General features: G+C 36.8%; 1 protein-coding gene across 6 annotated transcripts; it reads right to left on the bottom strand.

Moving 5' to 3' along the window:
• Positions 1-320: 320 nt before the first annotated feature.
• Positions 321-21,282, bottom strand: LOC104593391 (proline--tRNA ligase, cytoplasmic-like). Of its 6 annotated transcripts, none has more exons than XR_016078623.1 (13): positions 20,041-20,982; positions 19,858-19,943; positions 19,507-19,599; positions 17,879-17,995; positions 16,037-16,224; positions 15,156-15,222; positions 13,393-13,515; positions 13,116-13,268; positions 11,291-11,575; positions 7,022-7,240; positions 1,271-1,364; positions 906-1,031; positions 321-810 (listed from the first exon to the last, which is right to left on the bottom strand). XR_016078623.1 is itself a non-coding variant. In XM_010253190.3 (13 exons), the coding sequence occupies exons 2-13, from the start codon at positions 20,084-20,086 to the stop codon at positions 746-748; spliced, it is 1,536 nt and encodes a 511-aa protein (XP_010251492.1). In that variant the 5' UTR covers positions 20,087-20,126; positions 20,989-21,282; the 3' UTR covers positions 321-745. The 6 variants fall into 6 exon arrangements, 4 of the variants coding, with proteins under 4 accessions (XP_010251492.1, XP_088747682.1, XP_019052593.1 ...); XM_010253190.3 differs by lacking the exon at positions 906-1,031 and adding an exon at positions 20,989-21,282 and having other exon boundaries at positions 20,041-20,126; XM_088891556.1 differs by lacking the exon at positions 906-1,031 and adding an exon at positions 20,989-21,282 and having other exon boundaries at positions 17,879-17,979; positions 20,041-20,126.
• Positions 21,283-22,588: the final 1,306 nt, after the last annotated feature.

The following is a 22,588-nucleotide window of genomic DNA, read 5'->3' as shown; positions in this document are numbered from 1 at the left end:
TTGGCACCAAGCTCAAGTTCAATAGTTCCTATCACCCGAAATACATGGCCCAATTAAAGTGATAAATCACAGGGTGAGAACCCTACTTTGCAAAGAGCTCACTAAATTCCCTTGGTCATATAACATGACACTCCCCAAATTGTGCTCTACTACAAGAGCCCCAACCACAGCATCAAACTCTCACCCTACTAAATAGTCTATGGTTACAATCCCCACAGCATCAAACTCTCTCCCTACTAAATAGTCTATGGTTACAATCCCCACAGCATCATGGGCCATTTTTCATTCTAAATAGACTGGAGCTTGTGGCAAGAATAATGTATCCAAACACTTTTTTATTCATTCTTTACCAAATGATACAAACCATACCAGTTTATCAAAGAAAGACAACAATACGGATGCGATACTGACCATACTCTTTCAAAGCATATTCTAAGATTTTGAGTTCTTTAAGTCTTTAAATGACTCACCCAGATACATCTCTGCCTCCGAAATCAAGGGAGACATACTCTTTCCAAGCATCAATCTTGATTTAATGGAAAAACAGAATATTCCATTACCCTTTGACAAGATAAAAATTGTGTTAATATTCGTCTTTTCATCACTATAAAAATTAGGTCTAAAACAAAATCAAATATACAAATTGGTCACAGCGATGATATCCGCAAAACTGGGAAAACATGATAGCTGCAAAAGAGATCGATCCTGCTCCAAACAATTAAGCGGAGAAAATATGATCCCGTATTCAATAACTCCTGCCCCAGTAAGTCCACTTCTTTGCAGGCTTTCCGGAGGCAAAGCAAAGGGTCCCTGACAGGCATAAAATTTCAGAACTTGTTACTCCAAAACATAACCTAAAACACAAAATATTTCTTGTAATAGGTGATATATCCATGTATACGTACATATTTATAGATCCCTCATTAATTTAAGAATGGAGCTTCATGTGGAGGTACAATGTGGCTGATCTAAATTATCCATTGGAGAAGGGGATCCCCACAATCAAGGTTGAATTTTTCTTAATGTAAAAACTGCACGTATAAATAGGAGTTGTTCTAAACATGTGGCAAGGAGTTCCAAGCTAAAAATTTCTCTTTTAAATATAGGACAAAGAGACAACCATAAGGTACATTTTTGGGCCCCCAAAACCCATTGCCAAATGGAAGATTCCTCATGTCATTTCTACTTTTTCACTAGAAAATGAAGATTGAGAATTCTAATCAAGGATAACCCATTACTTGGATATGAAATAGGAAAAAGCAATCAGTACCTTCGGGGAGTTCTGGCTGATCAAATGGGGAACAAAGGGTCTTAGCTGCCCCCATCTCACCTTTTGTCCGTGCCTTCACATCTTTTTCAACTTCCTAGAATAAATAAAAGCATGAAAACTATTAGACAGGTTATCAAACATGATGCCTGGATTTATGCATTCATGAAATAATTTTTATGGAGAACCGAGAACTACCATCAGCTACCTCAGTTATTGAGTGCTGCCTCAGAATTTGCAAATGACATGCAGATGACTTGTTTCTTACTTCCACTACCTCCATTCATTCCGCTACCCCCCACCCCACCCCTCCACCCCCGAGAAAGAAACTGAAAGACTCAGATGCCCCAATGAGCTTGAAATTGAAATAAAAGAAAACAGTAACTGGGCTCACATTTCACGGCCTTTCCAGTCATGCTGTTACAGAACATAGCATGATGGGTGGAACTGTGGAAGTGAGAAACAAGGCAGCTGCATGATATTTCAAAACTTGAAAGGTGTAATTGGAGATTTAGAGGAATATTTAATCATCTTTTTGACTCATCAATGCTTTACAAAGAAGATTAGACAGCAACAAGTCAACCAACAAGAAAAGAGAAAATTAGGGTCTGTTTGGTTCGTGGGAATAGGGGTCTGGAATCGGAATCGGCATGGTCCATTCCAATTCCAACCATTTGGTTGGGCAGAATCAGAACCCCATTCCCATTCTTGGTGGAATGGCATTCCCCCATTTGAGGGAATGGCGCATTCCCTCCCCCTCCCTTGGGAATGAGAATCCATTCCAGTCAACTCCAATTCCCATCTGAACCAAACAGGCAGGGGGAATAGACCATTCTGATTCCAATTATATTGGATTCTGATTCCAAAAGCAAACCAAACGGACCCTTACTTGATGCAAAGTTCACTTTTTCACGCTTTCTTTTATTTATGCTCCAACTCAATTAATCCTTGTGCCAAACTACAGAGATCACTACATAAATATTCAAGTACTCAAATAATAGAATAAATAGACTAAAAATAAAATCTAAGACAAAGCATGACCTTTAGGTGGTTCGGTCCACAAAAGAAGCTGAATAATATCAATGGAGAGAACCACACCACCTTATTTCCAAGAGGCCAAATTATACAAGCTCAAAAGATGCCTCACTAAACCAAAAAACATTTTAACATTTCTAAAATTATTGGCAAATTTTATGTTGAAAATTTAACAAATGACAAACAAGGAGAAATCAAACTGAATCATAACAATAGAAATTTAGGTCCCAAGACAAACTGAATCATAACAATGGAGAATTTTTTTCATACTTTCGAAATTATTGCCAGAATCATATTATCAAAAATTTAACAAGTGACTAAAAGGGAAAAAACACAATCATTCCAATGGAGGAAGGCATTCTTTATGTCAAGTTGAAAGAGAGGCCAATCATACATAACTGCCAAGGAAATGAGTACACGAACAGAACCAATTTTAGCCACCGGAGAGAATGTCTCCATGTAGTCCACTCCATACAACTGTGAGTAACCTTTAGCAACAAGTCTGGCCTTCAAACACTCCACACTAACATCTGGCAGGTATTTCACAGTATACACCCATTTACAGCCCACAGCATGCTTACCAGGTGGGAGAGTAGTAAGTTCCCACGTTTGAGTATGTTGAAGAGCAAAAAGTTCCTCCTCCATTGCCCGCTGCCATCCAGGTGAACTAAGAGCTTCTTGAACATTGTTAGGTATGGAAATAGAGGACAAAAGTGAAACAAACTGGCGATGTGAGGTAGAAAGACAAGATAATGAAACAAAATTGGAAATGGGATGGAGGGTAGAACTGTGTTTACCTTTCCATAAGGCAATGGGTAGGTCAAGGTCTGAAGATTCAGCAATAGGAACCATGAGAGGATCCGCAGATGAGGTAGAAGCTGGAGGAGGGGCCGGTGTCGTTCGACATGTATACACTTGTCGGATCGGTGGTCGTTCAGTGGTGACCTGCACTGGATGAGGTGATGAGTCTACTCCAACAACAGCCTCTAGAACTGGATCACTGATAGGAAGAGGAAGAGGAGATAAGGGTGAAGACAAGGGTGCTTCATGACTGGAGAAGAAGGGTACATACTCAAAAAAGGTGACATCAGGGCAGACATAGCACTTTCGGGTAATGGGATTATAACACTTGTACCCTTTTTGAGTCCGAGAGTAGCCAAGGAAGACACATTTAATTGAGCATGCATCTAGCTTGTCTATTCCAGGACTCAGATTGTGGACAAAGCACACACAACCAAAGACACGAGGAGTTAATGGAAACGGAGATAAAGTGGGAAACAAGATAGAGAAGGGGGACCGACCATGAAGAATAAAAGAGGGCATCCGATTAATGAGAAAACATGCAGTGAGTACAGCATCACTCCAAAACCGTTTAGGAACATTCATGTGATGAAGCATAGACCGAGCAGTTTCAAGAAGCTGACGATTCTTCCGTTCAGCCACCCCATTTTGTTGAGGGGTGAAAGCACATGAGGTCTGATGAATAATGCCATGTTGTTCTAAATACTGTTGAAATGAAGTAAGAAATTATTCACGACCATTATCTGAACGAAGAACTTTGATGGGAATACCAAATTATGTGCGTATTTCAACATGGAATTTTTGAAAAATGGAAAATAATTCACTTCTTTCTTTCATTAAGTAAATCCATGTCATTCTTGAACAGTCATCAATAAAGGAGACAAAATACTTGTACCCATTATAAGACTCTATTTTGATTGGACCCCAAACATCTGAATGAACCAAAGAAAAAGGACTCAACATACGACTCTCAACTCTTGGACTGAAGGACACACGACGGTGTTTACCAAACTGACATGACTCACATTGTAAAACTAACAACTGACTCAATGATAGAACCAACATCTTGAGAACCTTGAGAGATGGATGTCCTAGTCGGCAATGCCATTGTAGAGGAATAAGGGAAGTCTGAAGTGCAATTGAAAATCCACCATCGTCAAGGTAATACAATCCACTAGCTTCATGCCCCCCACCAATCTTCTTCCCCGTCTTGAGATCCTGAAAAACACAAGTGGAAGGAAAGAAGGTAACAGAACAATTAAGAGCCTTGGTTATTTTACTAACAGACATAGGATTGAGTGGAAACTTAGGTACATATAAAATAGATGATAAGGGGACAGAAGCCATGTCAACATTACCAACACCACAAATGGGAGATGATGACCCATTGGCAAGTGTAACAGTTTGTGATGTGGAGGTTTCAGAAAGAGAAGAGAACACACCTGGAGTCCCGGTCATATGATCTGAGGCTCCAGAGTCAATAATCCAGGAAGGAGTTTTAGATGACATGCAAGCAATACCTGATTGGGCAAGTGTGGCAGTGGACTGTGAAGTAGTTTGAAGGAACCGTTCATACTCATCATGCGGTACACTCACCATCTCCCTCCCAGAAGTAGATGTAGATGTGGGAGGAGTTCGGTCTGCCTGCTTACTGTCACTGATATCAACCTCACCTGCTACAGCATGATTAGCCCATTTAGAGGGAGGGCCATGTAAGTCATAACAGAAATTCATTGTGTCCTTCCCTACCACAATGAGTACACTTCCTTGTAGAGTTATTTTTTCCTCTGCCACGGCCTCCCCCTGAGTCACGGCCACCCCAACCAATCATGGAATTGCCACGGCCTCCTCTGGGAGCATGACCACCCCCTCTTGTACTATGTCCACCTCCTCTAGCTGTCACAAGTGTTGATCTATCAGACTGTGTGGGGTTCTCAGTCTGTCCCAAAGAAATTCTATGAAGCCTTGAGAATACTTCAAGTGTAGGAAGAATAGAGCCCCCTAGTATTTGGGCTCTAACTGGTTCATATTCCGACTTCAGCCCCACTAAAAATCTTGTAACATCTAGTTCCCTTTGTTGTTGCTGAACTTTAATATCTGGAGTGAGGGGATGATAGACATTGAGTTCATTCCTTATATTCTTCATGCAGGCATAGTACTCTTCTAGTGTTTTGGTTCCTTGTTGTAAATCAAAGTATTCCTGATAAAACTGATATACTCTTGTTGTGTTATCTTGTCCAGAATATAGCTTCTTAGCATGCTCCCATATATCCTTAGTCATATCAAGGAACATGAAGTTGGCACTAATTTTGGGCTCCATACTATTCCACAGCCAAGTCATGATTTGAGCATCTTCTTGTTCCCAATCATCAAACCCTAGAGAGTCGACCGGTGGCTTCTCATCTCTTACATGCTTTACTTTCTTCTTTGCCTTGAGAAAAACTTCCACTAATTTAGCCCATGGAACATAGTTCTCCCCATTCAGTTTAATTGAGGTCATTTGTACCCCTAGGTAGTCGGGGGAAATAACCACACTAGGTTTCAAATCATTGTACCCATCTCCTATTGCTGCCATTGTACTCTTTCACAATTGACCTTACTTCTCAGCTACAAGCTGATTGATGTTGTTCACAGTTTGATACTTCAGCACCTATTGCAGCCCCTAAACACAACAGTGGGAGCACACACTTGTTCTTATTCACACTACTGCTGACTTCACACACCTACGACCCACTTAAGCATCAAATTACCACTCACTAATCACAAAAGGCCCTCTTACAACCACTCAATAAAAAAATGTGCATCACAAGCACCATAACACAGTCAAAACTGCTACACCCAGTTCAGACTTGTTTAACACACTTAAGAGGGCATTACACAACCACAAAGAGCTCGACAAGGTCACTGCATTCCACCTTACACCACTCGGCCACTTATAGCAGCCCTAACACCACTCAACAACTCACAGTAGCCCTACACCATTCGGCTACTGCACACACAGCCCTTTCTAGGGCAACAATGAACCTAGTTCTCTAGGTTCCAATCAATACTAACAGCTTCTTGTAGGGTTTCTACCCAGAAATATCAGTAACACTAGAAGAAGAAAAAACCGACCTTCCTTTGAGAATATCAACCAACCATTCACTGCTGAAGTCACTTTCCTTGCTGAAGAAGGTTATGCATAGCAGAGAGAGACGAGTTGTGATGTTTCTGACCTAGGGCGAACCAATTCTCTCCATTTGACTGACCAGAAACGAAGGAGAAGAGTCACGAACACTGCTGAGGTGCTTTACCAACTGAAGTAGGTCAGGAGCATGGCTCTGATACCATGTTTCGACTGGTGCTACAGTAATCCGAACCAGAAAGAGAAGAAGAAGAAGAAGAAGAAGAAGAAGAAGAAGAAGAAGAGAAGAAGAAGAAGAAGAAGGGTCTGTCGAAATCTGATGGATTACCCATACAGTCGACCCCCTTAATCTATATTAGACTCTAATAATCTTTACAAAGACAAAAATGCCCTTACTTAAGTGTGGAGCAGAGTAACTCTAATAACACTGCCACATAAGCAAGCTACTTAACAAACATAAGAAGACTAAACTACCCCTATTCGGCACACTTTAACAATAATCAACATGAGAAGAAATTTTGAGTTGATTTGCCATGGAAAACATTTGATGGAGGAAAAATGAGAGAGAGAGAGATGTCAAGAGCAATCATGACCGACACGAAATGGAGTTTCTTAACCATGATTTAAAAGAAAGAAATATATTCCAGAGTAACAAGTACCTGATCAAAATACTCATTTTTAAAAACTCAAAATTAAGATATCATATCCACAATCCAAATTCCAATAATATAAAAAAATAATAAATTTAGAGCTTATTTTGGTGCATAAAGATGCAATGAGAATTGCTACTGTACCTCCTCATCACACCAAGGTGCTAAAATCATTTTCTTTTGGTTGAGTGCTTCCATGAATTCATCCCATGTTTTTACAACCTTAATGCAAGCATCTCGTTTTTGCTTTGCTGCATCAAACAGGCTTTGTTGAACATCATCCAGCATCTCTTTCACTTTCTCAGTCAATTTGGCCATTGGAATATCTGTTTTTGCTGAATTGTCACGGCGAACAATGCGTACCTACAAGTCAAGAGCGCATTGATATTGGGGGTGCAATAAATGAAATGGCATGCACCAAAATCAACTTTCTGCTGTGCAGCAAACCCAGGCACTCGCTCTTTATTGCAACCATAGTTGTCAAGGCAACGCCTAGGCGACAAGGCACCCTTTGAGGCTCGCCTCGCCTAATCGCCAAGCAGTTTTGTACTTTCTATTATAAAATACTTTTTTATTCTATATTTTTTGAAATTATAATTATAAAATAGACATTATTAAACTAAAATACTCATTGTGTGCTTGTATACTAATTTCTTTTTACCGTTTTCTTATTTGTTAGGGTTTAATCAACACAAATATTGCTAAAGGCTGAATTGAACCCTCAAAGACTTTTTTTATCAGCAACAAAAAAAGTTTTATTAATTATAAGAAAGATTTACAAAAATATGAGTAGCCTCGGATACCCCATGATCTCAATACAATATGATACTATATCTTACAGTTGCAAATGAGCCCAGAAACAATTCCTTCTATTGACCCCTTGCATAGCAAAATGATCAGCTAAACTGTTAGCTGATCTAGGGACCCAATTCAACATCACTTGCATGTCTTTCGAAAATCTTTTAAATTTCTTAACCTCATTCCTGAAACACCATGGAACTTTGTCATTATCTTTCAGCCAGCGAATGATCACCTTTGAATCTCCTTCAATCACCAATTGCCTGATCACACAAATACTACTACTACTTTTTCTTTTCTTCTTCACCTATAACAAAAATATGGGCTCAGCCCCTATATTTTTTGAATTTTTTCCTTTGTTTTCTTCTCATGAATATGTTGATTTCCTATACGTTAACATGAACTTTATACTTTTCTTATGAAAATTATGAATAATTATTAAGGAAATATGGTTATGGTACCTAGGGAACTACCCTAAGATCTATGTTTTAGACAATTAGGCGACAATGCGCCCCCCTGTCGCCTAGCCTCGCCTTGGCGCCTTGAAAACTATGATTGTAACTGAAAAAAGAAAAAAAAAAACATTATTGGAAACTCAGAGAATTATAGCAATACAACCAGCCCTTGGGTAGGGTAACAATGACTACCCAACGAAAATAAGAAGAAAAGAAACATATTATAAGCAGGCCCAATACAATTGACTTCTAGCAACCCCTTGCTTAGCCAAAGTATCAGCCAATCCATTTGCAGTTCTAGGCACCCAACTAATCTTTATATTCATATTATGGCATAATCAAAATAAAATTGTATATAGAACCATCATTATTTTGGTCATAGCCCTCCAACATTTTAGTTTTATCCCTGTTCCATGTAAACACAATTTTTCACTTGTCCAAAAATAATGTTCAGCCAACTGCTGATTTTCTTGGTTTCTTTCTAGGAGAAATAATTAAAAAAAAAAAGCATTCTTAACTGTTTATTACATATGTATAGGTGATGATGAATGGACTCTCAACTATCTCTGCAGATGAAGGACACAACGGGTGCACTGAAGCATATAACAAGTGTTGATTTCATAGTGGATCAGTTTCAAACAAGATGCCCTGTCCCACTTTTGGAGAAAGTTACTTGTTACCAATATTAATGACTGTTTATTAGTTATTTAGAGACCGAGAGAAATTGAAAAGAAATGTCAAAAAAAGTGATTTTCCGCAAGTTGAAGGGGCTAGAAAAGCTAACGGCAGACCAAAAAGGACTTGGATAGAAGTAATGAGAAAAGATTTAAGCACCCATAGTTTAACAATGGATATGGCACTGAGCCACTGAACAGAATGGAATGGTGTAACAAGATTCATGTATTGTAGCTGACCCCATATAGATGGGACATGGGACAAGGCTTAGTTGATGATATGATGATGATGAGAGAGTAATCCGATTACCCTCCAATGAATAAAGGGACCTGAGTCTCAGCACTGACCATATATCAACATATTGGTGCTCAAATACAGTGAAAATGAATCCTTACACCATGGAGGTGGCTTCTTTGATCACCTTTGGATTCAAGGGTCTTTTGTTTTAGCCTGCACCCAGCTGAAGACAATTTCAGATTACTCTTTTACCTATACTCTGACCAAATCTGAGGAATAATCCACCTTAATATCCTGCACTATAGCTAAGGTTTCTGTCTAAAGAAACTCCCTCCCTCGTCAGTTGTACCCTTACAGACTCAAATTTGGACTAGGAAACTGACTCAAAACAACTTCTAACCACTTTAAAAATTAAAACTAAGACAAACCCATAGCTAAACCATAGGTACACTTAAATAAGGACTCTAATTCCTAATAGCAAATCAAATAGCACTTTAATGATCCTGATAAAACTTAGTTAAAGAAACTAAAAACTGTAAATCACAATTTACTATAAATTGTAATCATGAGCATTACTAAAAATAGTAAGTCTGATAGTTAACATAAATAGTAATTTTGAAATAACAGTAAATTTCTAGAAAATTTAAAACCTTATTTTTAAAACACCTGTAACTAGAAAATAATTTTAAAAACTCAAAAGTACCAATATCTCTATAACCCAAAATAATTTGGTATAAGAATTGAGAAACCGTTTTATTTTTCCATGGATTCCTTGCTTCTTTATATGGTTAGGATGGATTGTCATTTTTCAATGCTTCTCTTCAAGAATGAGTAGTCAGTAGACTTGTTCATGGACAGGGCTTGGGCTTAGCTTTGTCAAAACTTGAATGGGCTTGGCCCAAAGCCTGGCCTGTGAACAGGTCTAGTAGTCAGTTAAGCTTAGACGAGGGACTATTGACAGTCCAAACTAGTTCAACAATCTCAGTGTTTTAAAAGCACGCCTAGACTCACAACTGAGGCTCATTTCGTGAGGGGTATGCCTTACTTGAACCCGGGAGTGCACTGTCTAGCTTGTTGCCATGTTTTAATGAATTAACCTTGAATTTGACTTTTTAATGCTTGACTAGTTGACATATTACATCATAAGTTGTAGCTCTACTTTTTAAGCTTAAATAATATAGCTAATGTAGGACTTCAACCTTAAGCCTACAAACTTAGCTTAATTACATGATACTCCAACCAATTTGGCAAACAGGATTTTTTTTCAGAAATTTGATTTGCGTATTGTTATATATAAGATTTTTTATTTTTTAATAGGTGGTGTCTCATTTCATTCATGCATGCGCCTTACCTTGTACCCTGTGCCTTGAGCTCTTGCTTTTAAAACACTAACCATCTAATCTGACCCAAATTTCAAAATGAATACCTTTTTTTACCATCTTGTGTGTTGAATTATGGTTCATGATACTACCGTTACTTTGAAGTTGATATCTCTTGGGCCTTATCCACATTGGCATGAATAAATCTCATTGGCATACAGACACCTAATACCTTATGGAATGAATCAAGATGATCTTGTTAATCCAAATGAATAAAACAGTGCCTTCATAAGAGAAAGTATCCTTTCTAGTTTCACTTCTAAATGTGGATAGAATCTTTTGCCCAATTAACCATTTTGAAAGTTGTTTTATTTTTTTAAGATATTAAAAAAATAAAAAGGAAACCTAAAAAGAAGAAAAAATGAAATTTATTTTGTATGGAAGCAACTCCAAGAGATTTATTACCAAACCAACCTTTAAGTTTTTCTGCTTTTTTGCTTCATAAACTAAAATGTTGCCTCCAAATTCTTATCCAAAATACCCCCAAGAGATAAAGGGAACTTCTGAATCATTTAGACAATTGAATAAAATCAAATTATAATCTTTGTGCAAAACAAGATGCAACATAATACAAATATGACAATCAGCAACTTTGTAAATGCACTCATGGAAAAAGACTGGTAGGCAGTGAGGGCTCTAAATGTATCAAGGATAGAAAAATGTGGTAGCAGCAAAGAGGAAGATGCAAATCAAACAGGTAGCAGAGAAAAACAAACATGATTGATGTAGCAATAATTAAGAATTGGGATGATGGTTCCAACTGGAACAGTTGGGAAGGTCTCTGGCTGGTTGTAGCAGAGACTTGTGATCAAATCCTGGGGGATTATATATGTGTGTATGTGTGTGTATATATAATGGACTTGAAATACCTGACTATTAACCAAGTCTTTTGGTCCAATTTCAATTCTCAGTGGGACACCTTTCATTTCCCAATGTGAGTACTTCCAACCAGGTGAGTAATTATCTCTAAAATCTGCCTCAACACGAAAGCCAGCTTTGCTCAATGTATTCACAGTTTCAGAGCAGGCATCAAAGATGGCTTGTGTATCAGCATCTTTGTATGGCACAGGAATCACAACAACTTGTACAGATGCAACTTTAGGTGGCAGAACCAATCCGTTGTCATCACCATGAACCATCACCAAGACCCCAATCTGCAATGTGGAAAGAAAGAAATTTAGAGAAAAATTATTACTAACGTAAGGGTAAATAACCTAGAACTACATAAAGTTCTATTTGATATGGAAAAATATAACGCAAAAGCAAGAGATGCACCAAATCATGATAGCCACTATTTATTACAAAAAAAAAAAAATCATAAGAAGTTAGCAACCACTATTTAATGAATCCATTGAATCCAACAATGATGAAAAGAAGACCTGGAACCAAAAGGCACCTCAACTTTTCCTAACATTAATTATATACTACCAATAAAACAGATTAATATAGAGAACAAAATGAATATAAATCAAGGGAAGTTATTTGAGCACACCCTAAATCATTACTTTGAAAATACATGTCTTGAAAGAAAAAAAAAATGCCCCCATATAGTTGGATGTGCCCAAATCAATCTCTAAACCAAAGCACCACAGGGAAATGTATTAGAAACAGATAACTATTGCCCATATTATACATTTAAAATCTTTTTTTTTTATTAGTGAAGGTAAACTATAAAGGGATGAGGAGCCCTTGAAGAAAACATCTATGGTGACAGTGAGTATAGACTATAGAAGTGTATGCTCTCCAAATAAATATACACTTTATATAATCAATAGTTACACGAACCCCCTAATAGCCATAAAAAATTGTGCTGATCCACCAACTCCTAAACCTGCCAATTATGACTCCAGAAAATTGATTGAGCTCTGTTCAACTCTTCAAAATAGGATGCCTTAGCATCAAAAACCCAGCTATTCCTCTCCTGCCAAACAATCCAATAGAGGGAAAAAGGCAGTGTGTTCCACAGGATCTTCTCTTAGAAAAAGGCAATAGGGATCATCTATATAGGACTCGGTTGTAATTTGCCTTTGTCTTTATGTGAGAGGTTGCATCTACACACCTCTCCTAAGGAGGCTTGTACTGATTGTATATATGCTTTTCAATAAAATTCATGATAGTTACTTACAAAATAAAAAAAAAAAAGGACAGGAGACCAGGCAGATCTAGGGGGTGATCCACTGTCTCCAAAAAGCTGCAGAAAATGAAACATCCGATATGTGGTCAGGCAGTTGATGGATAAGTGGTTAACTAACTCCTCCTCCAGTCCACACAAAATACAGATGTTGTCAAGGAGCATCCCTTTGTTCAACAAGTGATCGATAGTGAGGACTCTGTCCCACAATACGACAAGAAAAAAGTGATCTTGGATAGAATTTGTACTTTCCAGAGCCAACACCAAGGAATTGGTTGAACACCAGCATCTGAAAGTGAAAGGGACTTATAACTGAAAACTATCATACACTGCAATGTCTTGTACGCGGTCACCATTAACTAGTTATCTTCTTAAGTGGTGTGGTATTTAATTTTAAACAAACACTATGTCTTCTACTGTTAATGAATTTGTCTTCTTCAGTAGCCACACCCAGGAAAAGGAAGGAAATAGTATAAAGTACACTTAAGCCAGAAACAAGACATTTGTTTTACTGGAGAAACCAAATTACTCGATCAAAAATAAATAAATGGAGTATGGATTACCGTTCTTGTACTATATGCCCAGGAGTTCTGCCAGACCATTTGCTTTTCTCCCTTCTCATTTTCAAAGTTTATTTCAAACATTTTTGCAAAATTTTGACCCAAACAATGTGACGTAGCACCTTGGATACCACGGCCAGTGTTTGGAATAAATGCCTGGAGAAATTAAATAGAATATAGTTGGTGAAAATGAGGAAATTATTTCACATTTAATATTCAGGTCCTGAATTCCTTCAAATACGTTCAGAAAATAAACTACACATACAAACATATTAAATACCTCAACACTTGTCGTGTAAAGACCACCAGCAAACTTCTCTAGCTCACTCTTTTTCCCCTTTATAACAGGAATTTCCAGATACTCTTCATATATCCTTCTATAGAGTTCCAAAATCTCAAGAACCTGAAATTACACAAACAAATGACACAGCAAGCACAGATACAGATATGAGCACAAAATAGAATATGTAGTAATCCATGCATAAACATGTTCTAGCCAATCCCTGAAATAAGAAAAAACAAATTCTGCATGAAACAAGTTAACATTATCATGTATAAAATTACAGTCTAGATGATGTAACGGTAGGTCCACATAAAACACTAAAATTCTAACCCGTTCCCCTCCAGAAAAGATATGTGAATTATGAAGGAAGGAGACAAAGGAAGGTTCAGTTTAATCTCATCACGTATTTTAGGCAACCATTGTATCAGAAAGAGCTCAAAGGCTTTACCTACTCAATCAAGACGAACATCACACAAGTTAACCTTGTATCAGACACTTATGACGGAGGCAATTGCTTTTTTTTTATCAATACCAGTGAGGCAATTGCTTATTTAATGGTAAAATATTGCGCTGACAAGCATGAGAACATGGGTTCGAGTTTGAGAGTGGCCAAGAAATTGCCAAAGGTTAGGTCCATATCCAGCCTACCACTTCCAAGACCCCAGATAGCTTGGACCAACATTGGCTAATGGCTTTTTATCAGACATGACCAAATTAAGATAAGAACACACATCAATGGCTTAACTACTAATCATAGTTGAGTGTATATATGTGTGTGTGAACATGGAAACGTGGAAATACAAAACCAAACCATGGAAAAAGAATTCAAATTTCTCTGGATTCCTCGTCCACTGGGAATTTCAAAAGTTTTCAATTTTCCTTATTCTTTCTCTTCTTTTTTATTTTTCATTTTATTTTCTAGTTTGTAATAGTTGTAGAAGTGCCTTAGTAGAGAGTTTAAGAGCTTGAAGAATTCAAAATTGTGGATTTGGAACTTCTCTTCCAGCTTAAGTTTTAGAGAGGAAAATCTATCTGTTTGACTTGATTTTGGAGTCACTAGGTAGTCTTTCCAGTTATCTATATCTCAGAGGACAAGAACTCATAAATCAATTGTGTTTGGAGAGAATTATGTCCATTTTAGTAAAGGGTGTCGGTGATGGGAAATGAGTTTTTTGGTCTCAGAATTACTTTTAGTTTATTTAGCTCTAGTAGACCCTAGCAGATATTTAGAGTAACTTTATGTTGTCCAAATCAGTATTTGACCGCCCAGATAGGTTATACAAGGGTTTGCTTTGGTCCTAAGTCCAATTAGGAGTTCTTTCTGGTCAGTTTTGAGTCTAAGTTGGAGCTTCTAAAGGGAGGTCCAACCCCTTATGTCCAAGTCAGTATTAGACCGCTCAGATATGTTATACAAGGATTTTTTTATCCCAGGTTCAATTAGGAATTCTTTCTTGTCAGTTTTGAGTGTAAATTAGATCTTCTAAAGGGAGGTCCAGCCCCAATGGAAAACAGGAGAGGTTCATGGATATCCATGAATACTATGGAGATGGGTTGAAGCAATTTACCTACTTCCCTGAAGGAAGGGGGACCACGGCTTGAGATAAAGTAGCACAAGCATTTCAGGAGCTTTTGGTGGATGTCAGTGAAAGAACGTGTAATTCAAAAACAAAGACAAAAGAGAAAAGAATCACAATACTAAATGAATCTATATCTTATGGAAAAAAGGAAAAAAAAAAGAACATCTTTAAACAAATCCATACCTCTTCATCAGCCTCAACCTTGGTCGCAAAGGCTGTATGCCCTTCTTGCCAAAGAAATTCACGGCTCCTACAATTACAAAAAGTTAAATATCCTATAAACTTAATGTAATTGCAAATAGCATAGAAATGTAATTAGATTGAAAAAACTTAATCCTCCTTTCAATTTACTGAAATACAGTTTGATAACTAAAGTTATTATACAAATGGGCAAGTGGTCCAACCTCCAAATAAGATCAGACAACCACCTAAAACCTACATTACATGAGGTTTTAGACTCAGTGAGCTCAGCCCAGAGAAAGGGGAAAACGTAATCCATGGAACTTTAAATTCTCAACTTCTGCTTTCTAATATATTTTCTTTATATGAAGATAATGCAATAATAGATGAAGAGAACCAATTAAAGGTTGAATCATAGATCAAGAGGAGGATTGGGGAACATCTGGTTTTTGATAAACAGGGCACACCCCATGTAAATAGACAAAAAGAACCCCTATTAAAAGTTAAGTATGGGGTTCTTCTGCCTTTTCCAAGAAACTCATTTAGCCTATTCACTAGGGATGTTCCCAGTTTATCAAAAATGGGATATGCTCCAATCAAAACTTTACATAAATGCTAACAAAACAAAAACAATTAAAATAGTTTATAATTAATTAAATTAAATTTACCAGGTACTGCAATATAGAGACTACAATTTGTTCCCAAATTTTAGTCTAAGAACCTAACATTCTATAGTCACCTATTACAAACTTGACAGTGAAGAGTCCCTGTACATGCCGTGAAGAGCTAAGGATCCATGTCCAAACATCTCAATACTGATAGATGAACTATCATATTTCATCAACAGAACAAAAGAGAAAAATAAGAGATCCAGAAAATAATACCTTATGAATGGAGTAGGATGACTGAACTCCCACCGAACAACATTGCACCATTGATTAAGCTTCAAAGGCAAATCACGGTGTCCCCTTATCCACTTGGAATAATAGGGATACATTACAGTCTCACTTGTGGGACGGATTGCTATATGGACATCTAGGTCAGTACTTCCAGACTTTGTAACCCATGCAACCTGAAAGAGCTTAGCAACAGTTATAAAACTTGGGGCAACCATACAAGATCGGAAGGATCAAAACCTTGGCTCTTTGGTTTCTTTGGTTCTTCTTCGTCTTCCATGCTTTCCAGTGTGATTAAGTACCCAGTAGCACCCCAGTATACTTCTTGTATGCTCTCTTTCTTTTTTCTTAATAAATTTTACCTTACTTTTTTCAAAAAAAAAATATTAAACCAGTGTTAAAACAAAACAAAACAAACAAAATGGACAGTGCCAACCACAAAAAACAATTGAATTGTCCAGTTTAAAGACAGTTTAAACAGTAAAAGGTTTCCATTTTTTATTTTGTCCAGGCACACATCATCAGCTTTGACTAGGAGTTGGATTGAATGGACCTTTTAATTTGACTACCCAATCCAATATTTAAAACACCAGTCATAACAACAGCTAAATAAATAAATCAAGAAGCAATTTTCCAGACTGAAACTTCAGAACCATCCAAACAAACTACTACATGCAAAAGGAGTACCACCAGCAGAAGCAATAACAAATAAAGAACTTCGTAAGTTCCAAGAGCTAATATCAGATTAAGAAAGAAATCTAAATTTGGATCCCCAAACAAGAAATCTGACACTGAACAAATTAGGCTCTACATCAATATCAAAAGCTAAATTGTCAGGAAAAATATCTTATAAAGGTAAATATATTGGAGACTTAGAAAATTTCTTTCAATGGTGTGCAACAAAGTGCTTTTCTATTTCCTTACTAAGAAAAACAATTTATATGTTTAACAAACAGGAGATTGCAAGTTCAGTCCGGGCTAAGGAATGAGGAAGGGAATGCAATTGTTCTTTCTTCAGGACCAATAGGAATAGGAGACTCTTCAGGCTGAGATTTTGGCAGTTTTGGAAGAAGTACACAGAGATAAAGAGTTGAGTATTGGAAAACTGATCATAGAAGGAGACTGAGAGACTCTAAGGTGGTGGTGGGCTGGCTGAAGGAAGAAATGAATATAATCTTGTTTTTTCAATATTAATTACTTTTAATTTCCACTGCAATAAAATTAACAAGGAAATCACTAGAATCTTTCAAAAGACATCTGGAAACATAGCATATTGGGATGGATCCATATGCTGCAAATGGATTGGAGCCGAACCACCGTAGTGGTGGAGCCACTATACCCCTAGAGGAAGCGACGACCCAAGCCCTCTGCATCCATCACTTGGAACTACAGTAATGAAAAGAAGAGGTTCAAATGGCTGACAAAGGACATTAATGTCAAACTTATATGGGTTAAAAGAAGTGTCAACTCCTTTGCTGATAGGTTAGATAAACAAGGGGTGAATAGGGTTTCTATATTTTGGGCTCACTTGTAATGTAATATGCAATCTTTTGGATGGCCTTCTTTCTTCAATGGGAGAGTTAAGAGAGCCTATCTCCTCCTATCATGTACTCAAATCTTAATCTTTATTAATGAAAACTTACTTGTTATTGATCAAAAAAATATGTTTAACAAATAGGAGAGATCACACATCAGTAGAGCAGAAAATTTTTCCTGAGACTAAGAAGAAACATTTTTCTCACTACAATGACTGGATAATCATTGCCAGGTTTTCAAAGATACTTAGTTTTCAACTTCTAAAATCATACCAAAGGAACTCAAAATTCTCACCTCTGGAGCAAAACCTTCTATGTGATCCTTTTCCCGTTGCAGAACACCAGGAGATACAAAAAGAGGGAAATAGCAATTCTTGATTTTCATCTTCTTTATTTCTGCATCAAAGAAGGTCTGTACAGTGACAGCATTAAATGGTCAACAACATAAAAAAGAAAACAAATAAGTAAATAACGAAACACAGACACAAACATAAAGCACACAAAAAGGGGGAAGAAAAGGAGCAAGATTTAACTTTTGTGTAGACAACAGATCCAAAACATTATAAAATGAGGGGAACCACCCCATGAGGTAAATGCTGTTTTGATCATAAACAAAATGTCAAGAAGACATCCTTTCAAACAATATTAGAGATGAAAATGCCAGCACAGTTGTCAAGGCATTGCCTAGGCAGCCTTGGCTGGGTGCCTCACCTGAATGCCTTGAGTTGTAGCAACAAGGCACATTCCTAGACAACAAAAATGACAAGGTTGGTGCCTTGACAGCGTTTTAAAAGTGCAAAGGGTAAAATAAGTGCAAGGGCCATTTTGTGCCTGAGCCGCGAGGCGCAAGGTGCAAAAATGCAAAAAAAATGGTAAATTAAATGCCGAAAAGTTCCAAAAGAATGCAAAATATTAAACATAATATTAATTAAAAATATAAACTTAAATTTTAAAATAAATGTTTTAAAAATATCTATTATCTCAAATTAAAATACATAAACATAACATGTAAAGCATATTTAAAATGAAAATTTAAAAATAAAATCAAGCATAACATATAAAACATATTCAAGCATGTAAACTCTTAACCTCTTTATTTTTTTTCCAATTGTGTTACTTCAAATACCTAAATGTGATGTTAAACATTATGCATTCCTGATTCTATGAGCCACTTTGTACCAAGCCCCTCAAGGCAAGCCCAAACAAGTCCATATCAGGGTCTTACATTCTTAATTCCTATAAAAAAATAGGTTTTAGAACTTTAAGTGTCTTTTTAAAATGTGCCTTGCCTATGCGCCTCGTCGTGCCTGAGGCTCACCTTTTAAATCACTGATTAAAACATCATTCATATTTTTTTTTGGTATTTGAAAAAACATCATTCATACTACTACAACTTAATAATGTGTGTTCATACATTCTATTATATACGATATATATCACTTATAATTTATTTTACCCCCTATCTTCAATTTTAGCATATAAAATTAAAGCCTTCTTTAGTTGCTAATTTGATATCAAATTGCTCTTATTGTTTTTGAAAGCATTAAAATTAATGTATTTGAAATATCATTCTCCTAGATATAATGATTTGCTATGTTTTAAGAGGAAAGTTAATGTTCTTAATAAAGAAAATTGCTATTTTTTTCACGTATTGTATATATCAGATGGTATAGAACACTAGGGAATTATGCAAAACTTAGTTCTTTGTTTTATGAAGTTCTTATCACCTAGGTGAGGCACACCACTATCACCCAGAATCTCCCAGATGCCTTGACTGATATAGATGCCAGTATAAAGGACTTTGCCCCTTCATACATAGTGTAAATGGTTGAAATATCCTTAAAACAGTAAATAAGCATGGAATTTGGTATCCTCATGCCAAATGCAAAAGACACATGGTTAAAAAATTTGTCTCACACTTACTTGCATGGTTTCCCAAATTGAAATAGCCCATGGCCTTAGAATGTAACAACCAGAAATATCATAGTATTCAATCATTTCACCATTAACAACCACCTGTACAAGCCAAATGAGGATCAATAACTTTAATTCTTTAAATCACAGAATTAGATCATTTACCACTGAACCAATTTGAACAAGCCAAAACAATGATCAACTGCATACTTACAATATATGCCTTCAAAATGAACATGGATTCATTGAATAAATGAAGGATATCTAATTTCGTCATCCTCCTTGTGTTTGAAAAGAAAAAACTAGGCAAAAAAGAAAGAAAAATCAAGCTAGAACAAACATACATATATATATACATACCTCATAGTACCATTCCCCAAAATTGTCATCCTTCTTATTAGAGAGACCAAGACCTGTCTCTTTTTTAACCTCCTTCTTTTTCCCCCCTGTGAAGAAAAAAAAAAGATAGAAAATAATTCAGTATCGCAAACCAGAAAGCAAACGAGAAAGGCAAACCAAGGATTCAGGAGAACAGCAACTAACCACTCTTTACATTTGTATTGGATTTTTTTGCCTCGTCAGTAGCCATATTCTTCAGTTACTTCAGTCCACAGTACAATTTCCTAAAACTAGAAATAACACACTTGATAATTAAAATCCTTAAAGTTGAAAGATAAAGCAAATGTTGACTACACACATATAATTATTTAAGAAATTAATTCATAAGTCATCATTAACAACATGAAAGCTACCACATTTGGTCATTAACAATATCCAAACTACCACAGGATCAGTAACACAATGAATCCATAGGGTCCAATTAATCAGTATATTACATTCAAATATGCAAACGGATAAATATCTACTCTCTTTTTTTTATTTTCAATAGTCAGATAAATAGCTGCTAGACGGAGATAAGTATTCGGGAATTAAACTGCACTGTTATGGATGCCAGATCATGACAAGCACTAAGCAAGTCAAATACAACAAATTACCCGCTAATCCACTTTAATTGTTCAATTAAGGGAATCACGAAATGCTAAAAGCTAAAGAACCAATTTACATAAAATGAAGAGAACACCCAAATTGAAATCTCATGAAGAAATGAATATTTAATTTCATGAAGAAAATTAAAATATTTCTCCAGTAACAACATAGACATCCAAAAAATTCTTCATGAGATTACAATTCAGCTATATCTCTGCCCCTTTGGCTGGATTTATTTCGCTGTAAATGAAGCAGAAAACAAGGCGACACCGTAGAGGGAGGTAAACATAGAGCTGAAATGGAGTTTTTTACAGAAAAAAACTTCGCTTTACGCCCCCATATACATCAAACCAAAGGCAGGTGAATAGAAGATAATCTAACAGCACCAGAAAAAAAATGCATGATGAAATGTGGGTAATCTAGAGACTAATATTGTAAAGGATGGAAGAAACTGAAGCCATCAAAACGTGGGTCTCGCCCATTATCAGAAGCCCCAACCCTTACGTGACAGGACGGCGGCAACTGATAGAGAAGGAGACGTAGAAAGAAAAGCACCGAAACTCTGCTAACAGACAAGAGACAGACGGAGGATCCTCATTCGTTACTGAACAGAGACAGAATTAACTAATCAATTCAATTTGCCTAGATTGGCTGCTCCTCCCCTCGGCGGCCAACCCTGCTGCAGCGTGCACTGAAGAGAAGATACTGAAGAGTACGGCTTCACGTAACACGTGTTGGAGTTCAAGTCTGACTGCCTCAATTGAAAACCTAGTTAAAATCCCGCCCGGATGTTCCCTATACCAAGTTATCCCCATTAAATATAAATACCAAGTTTACCAAAAATATATATATAATTTAAAAAGGTACTAAGCATTAATACAAAAAAAAATTATTTGCATTGCAACCAAATAAGCCTTAAAGTCGTGGTATTCTCCTTTATTGCACACCAAGATAGTCACTCTCAAATGTAGATGTAGATGGGGTGAAGACCACCCCATGGTTTGGTCAAACTAAATGTAGATGGGACGGTTGGAGTTCTCAAATCTGGTTTTGGGTTCTCAAAGTTTGAAGTATCGACATGTATTGATTCGTATCGGTCGAAAGATATCGTTCCGGGACTTCTCCAAAACACCCTTACAGTGGGTGTATCGGAGGTCTAACCAGTTCAGGGGGTGGAGTTCTAAACCAGCCCCCCTGAATTGATTTTGAAAAAAAAAAATTAAAAAGTAAAAAAAAAAAGGTATCAATTCGTCCGACATATTGGGCGTATTGATATTTTGAACCCTTGGGGTTCCTCATTAGAGACCATCTGAGTGCAACAAACTATCTCTATTAGAGGTTGAGGCTACAACAATGATTGAAAGATTGAAATTTGGGAGAACGACTGATCAGCCCAGCTAAGAATTCTTTAGCCCCACCAAACAGTTGGGGTGAATCCTGACCATGGATTGATGTCAAATCCACTGGCAGGATGCAGTTTATAGGGGTGGGGGCTACTAATAGACTATGAGAAGGTTGTAATTCAGAATTCTGCATTGGGTTGCAGAGTACTTAACCCTTGAAATTTTCAGTTGAATGGCATCTTTCCTAAGTCATTATTGAAGGCGATTACCAAGTACTTTGCCAACTTCTGTTGGATGGGTCACTATCCCTTCCTTGGCGTACCCATACGCTAATCACTAATTGCAGAAGCTTCATCATTTGCCTTCTATCTCACAGAATATGTCATGTTCAAAGGGAGTCTATCGAAGCTGCTCATTTGTTAGCCAAAATTGCTTTAACCTGTAATAAAGCAACCACATTGTCATCAACTCCCCTTTTGTACTCAATGTAATTTCTTGTGAGATGAACTCGTTGATTGGTGAATGAATTTGCCTTTGGGCTTTCAAGAAAAAGGAATACAAAAAAAAAGGTTTTCTTATTTGAAGTGCACTTCAAGAAAATACCTAAAAAAGGTCTAAAATCTAAGCATAAACCCGATATTATACGTTATTTTACCAATTTATATTTTACAACAACAACAAAATGTTTTGTATAATGAAAATAAAGAGATGATAAGTCCTTAAAATAAGGAATGCCAAATGCAACCTTAGAGGTTTCTCAA

The sequence above is a fragment of the Nelumbo nucifera genome, chromosome 7 (assembly GCF_055504915.1).
Source record: "Nelumbo nucifera cultivar China Antique chromosome 7, China Antique-T2T, whole genome shotgun sequence".
In the NCBI taxonomy this organism is placed as follows: domain Eukaryota; kingdom Viridiplantae; phylum Streptophyta; class Magnoliopsida; order Proteales; family Nelumbonaceae; genus Nelumbo; species Nelumbo nucifera.
The sequence above is the reverse complement of the archived record's forward strand: the minus strand, read 5'-3'. Positions and strand labels throughout refer to the sequence as shown.

Bases quoted from the DNA above. Each gene is read 5' to 3' on its own strand.
- LOC104593391 (XM_010253190.3), bottom strand. From the start codon at position 20,086: ATGGCTACTGACGAGGCAAAAAAATCCAATACAAATGTAAAGAGTG. The intron at 13,269-13,392 runs GTATTTAATATG...TAATTTCTCCAG, and splicing joins TTTACACGACAAGTGTTGAG to GCATTTATTCCAAACACTGG. The intron at 7,241-11,290 runs GTATTTCAAGTC...CTTGACTTGTAG, and splicing joins AAGACTTGGTTAATAGTCAG to GTACGCATTGTTCGCCGTGA.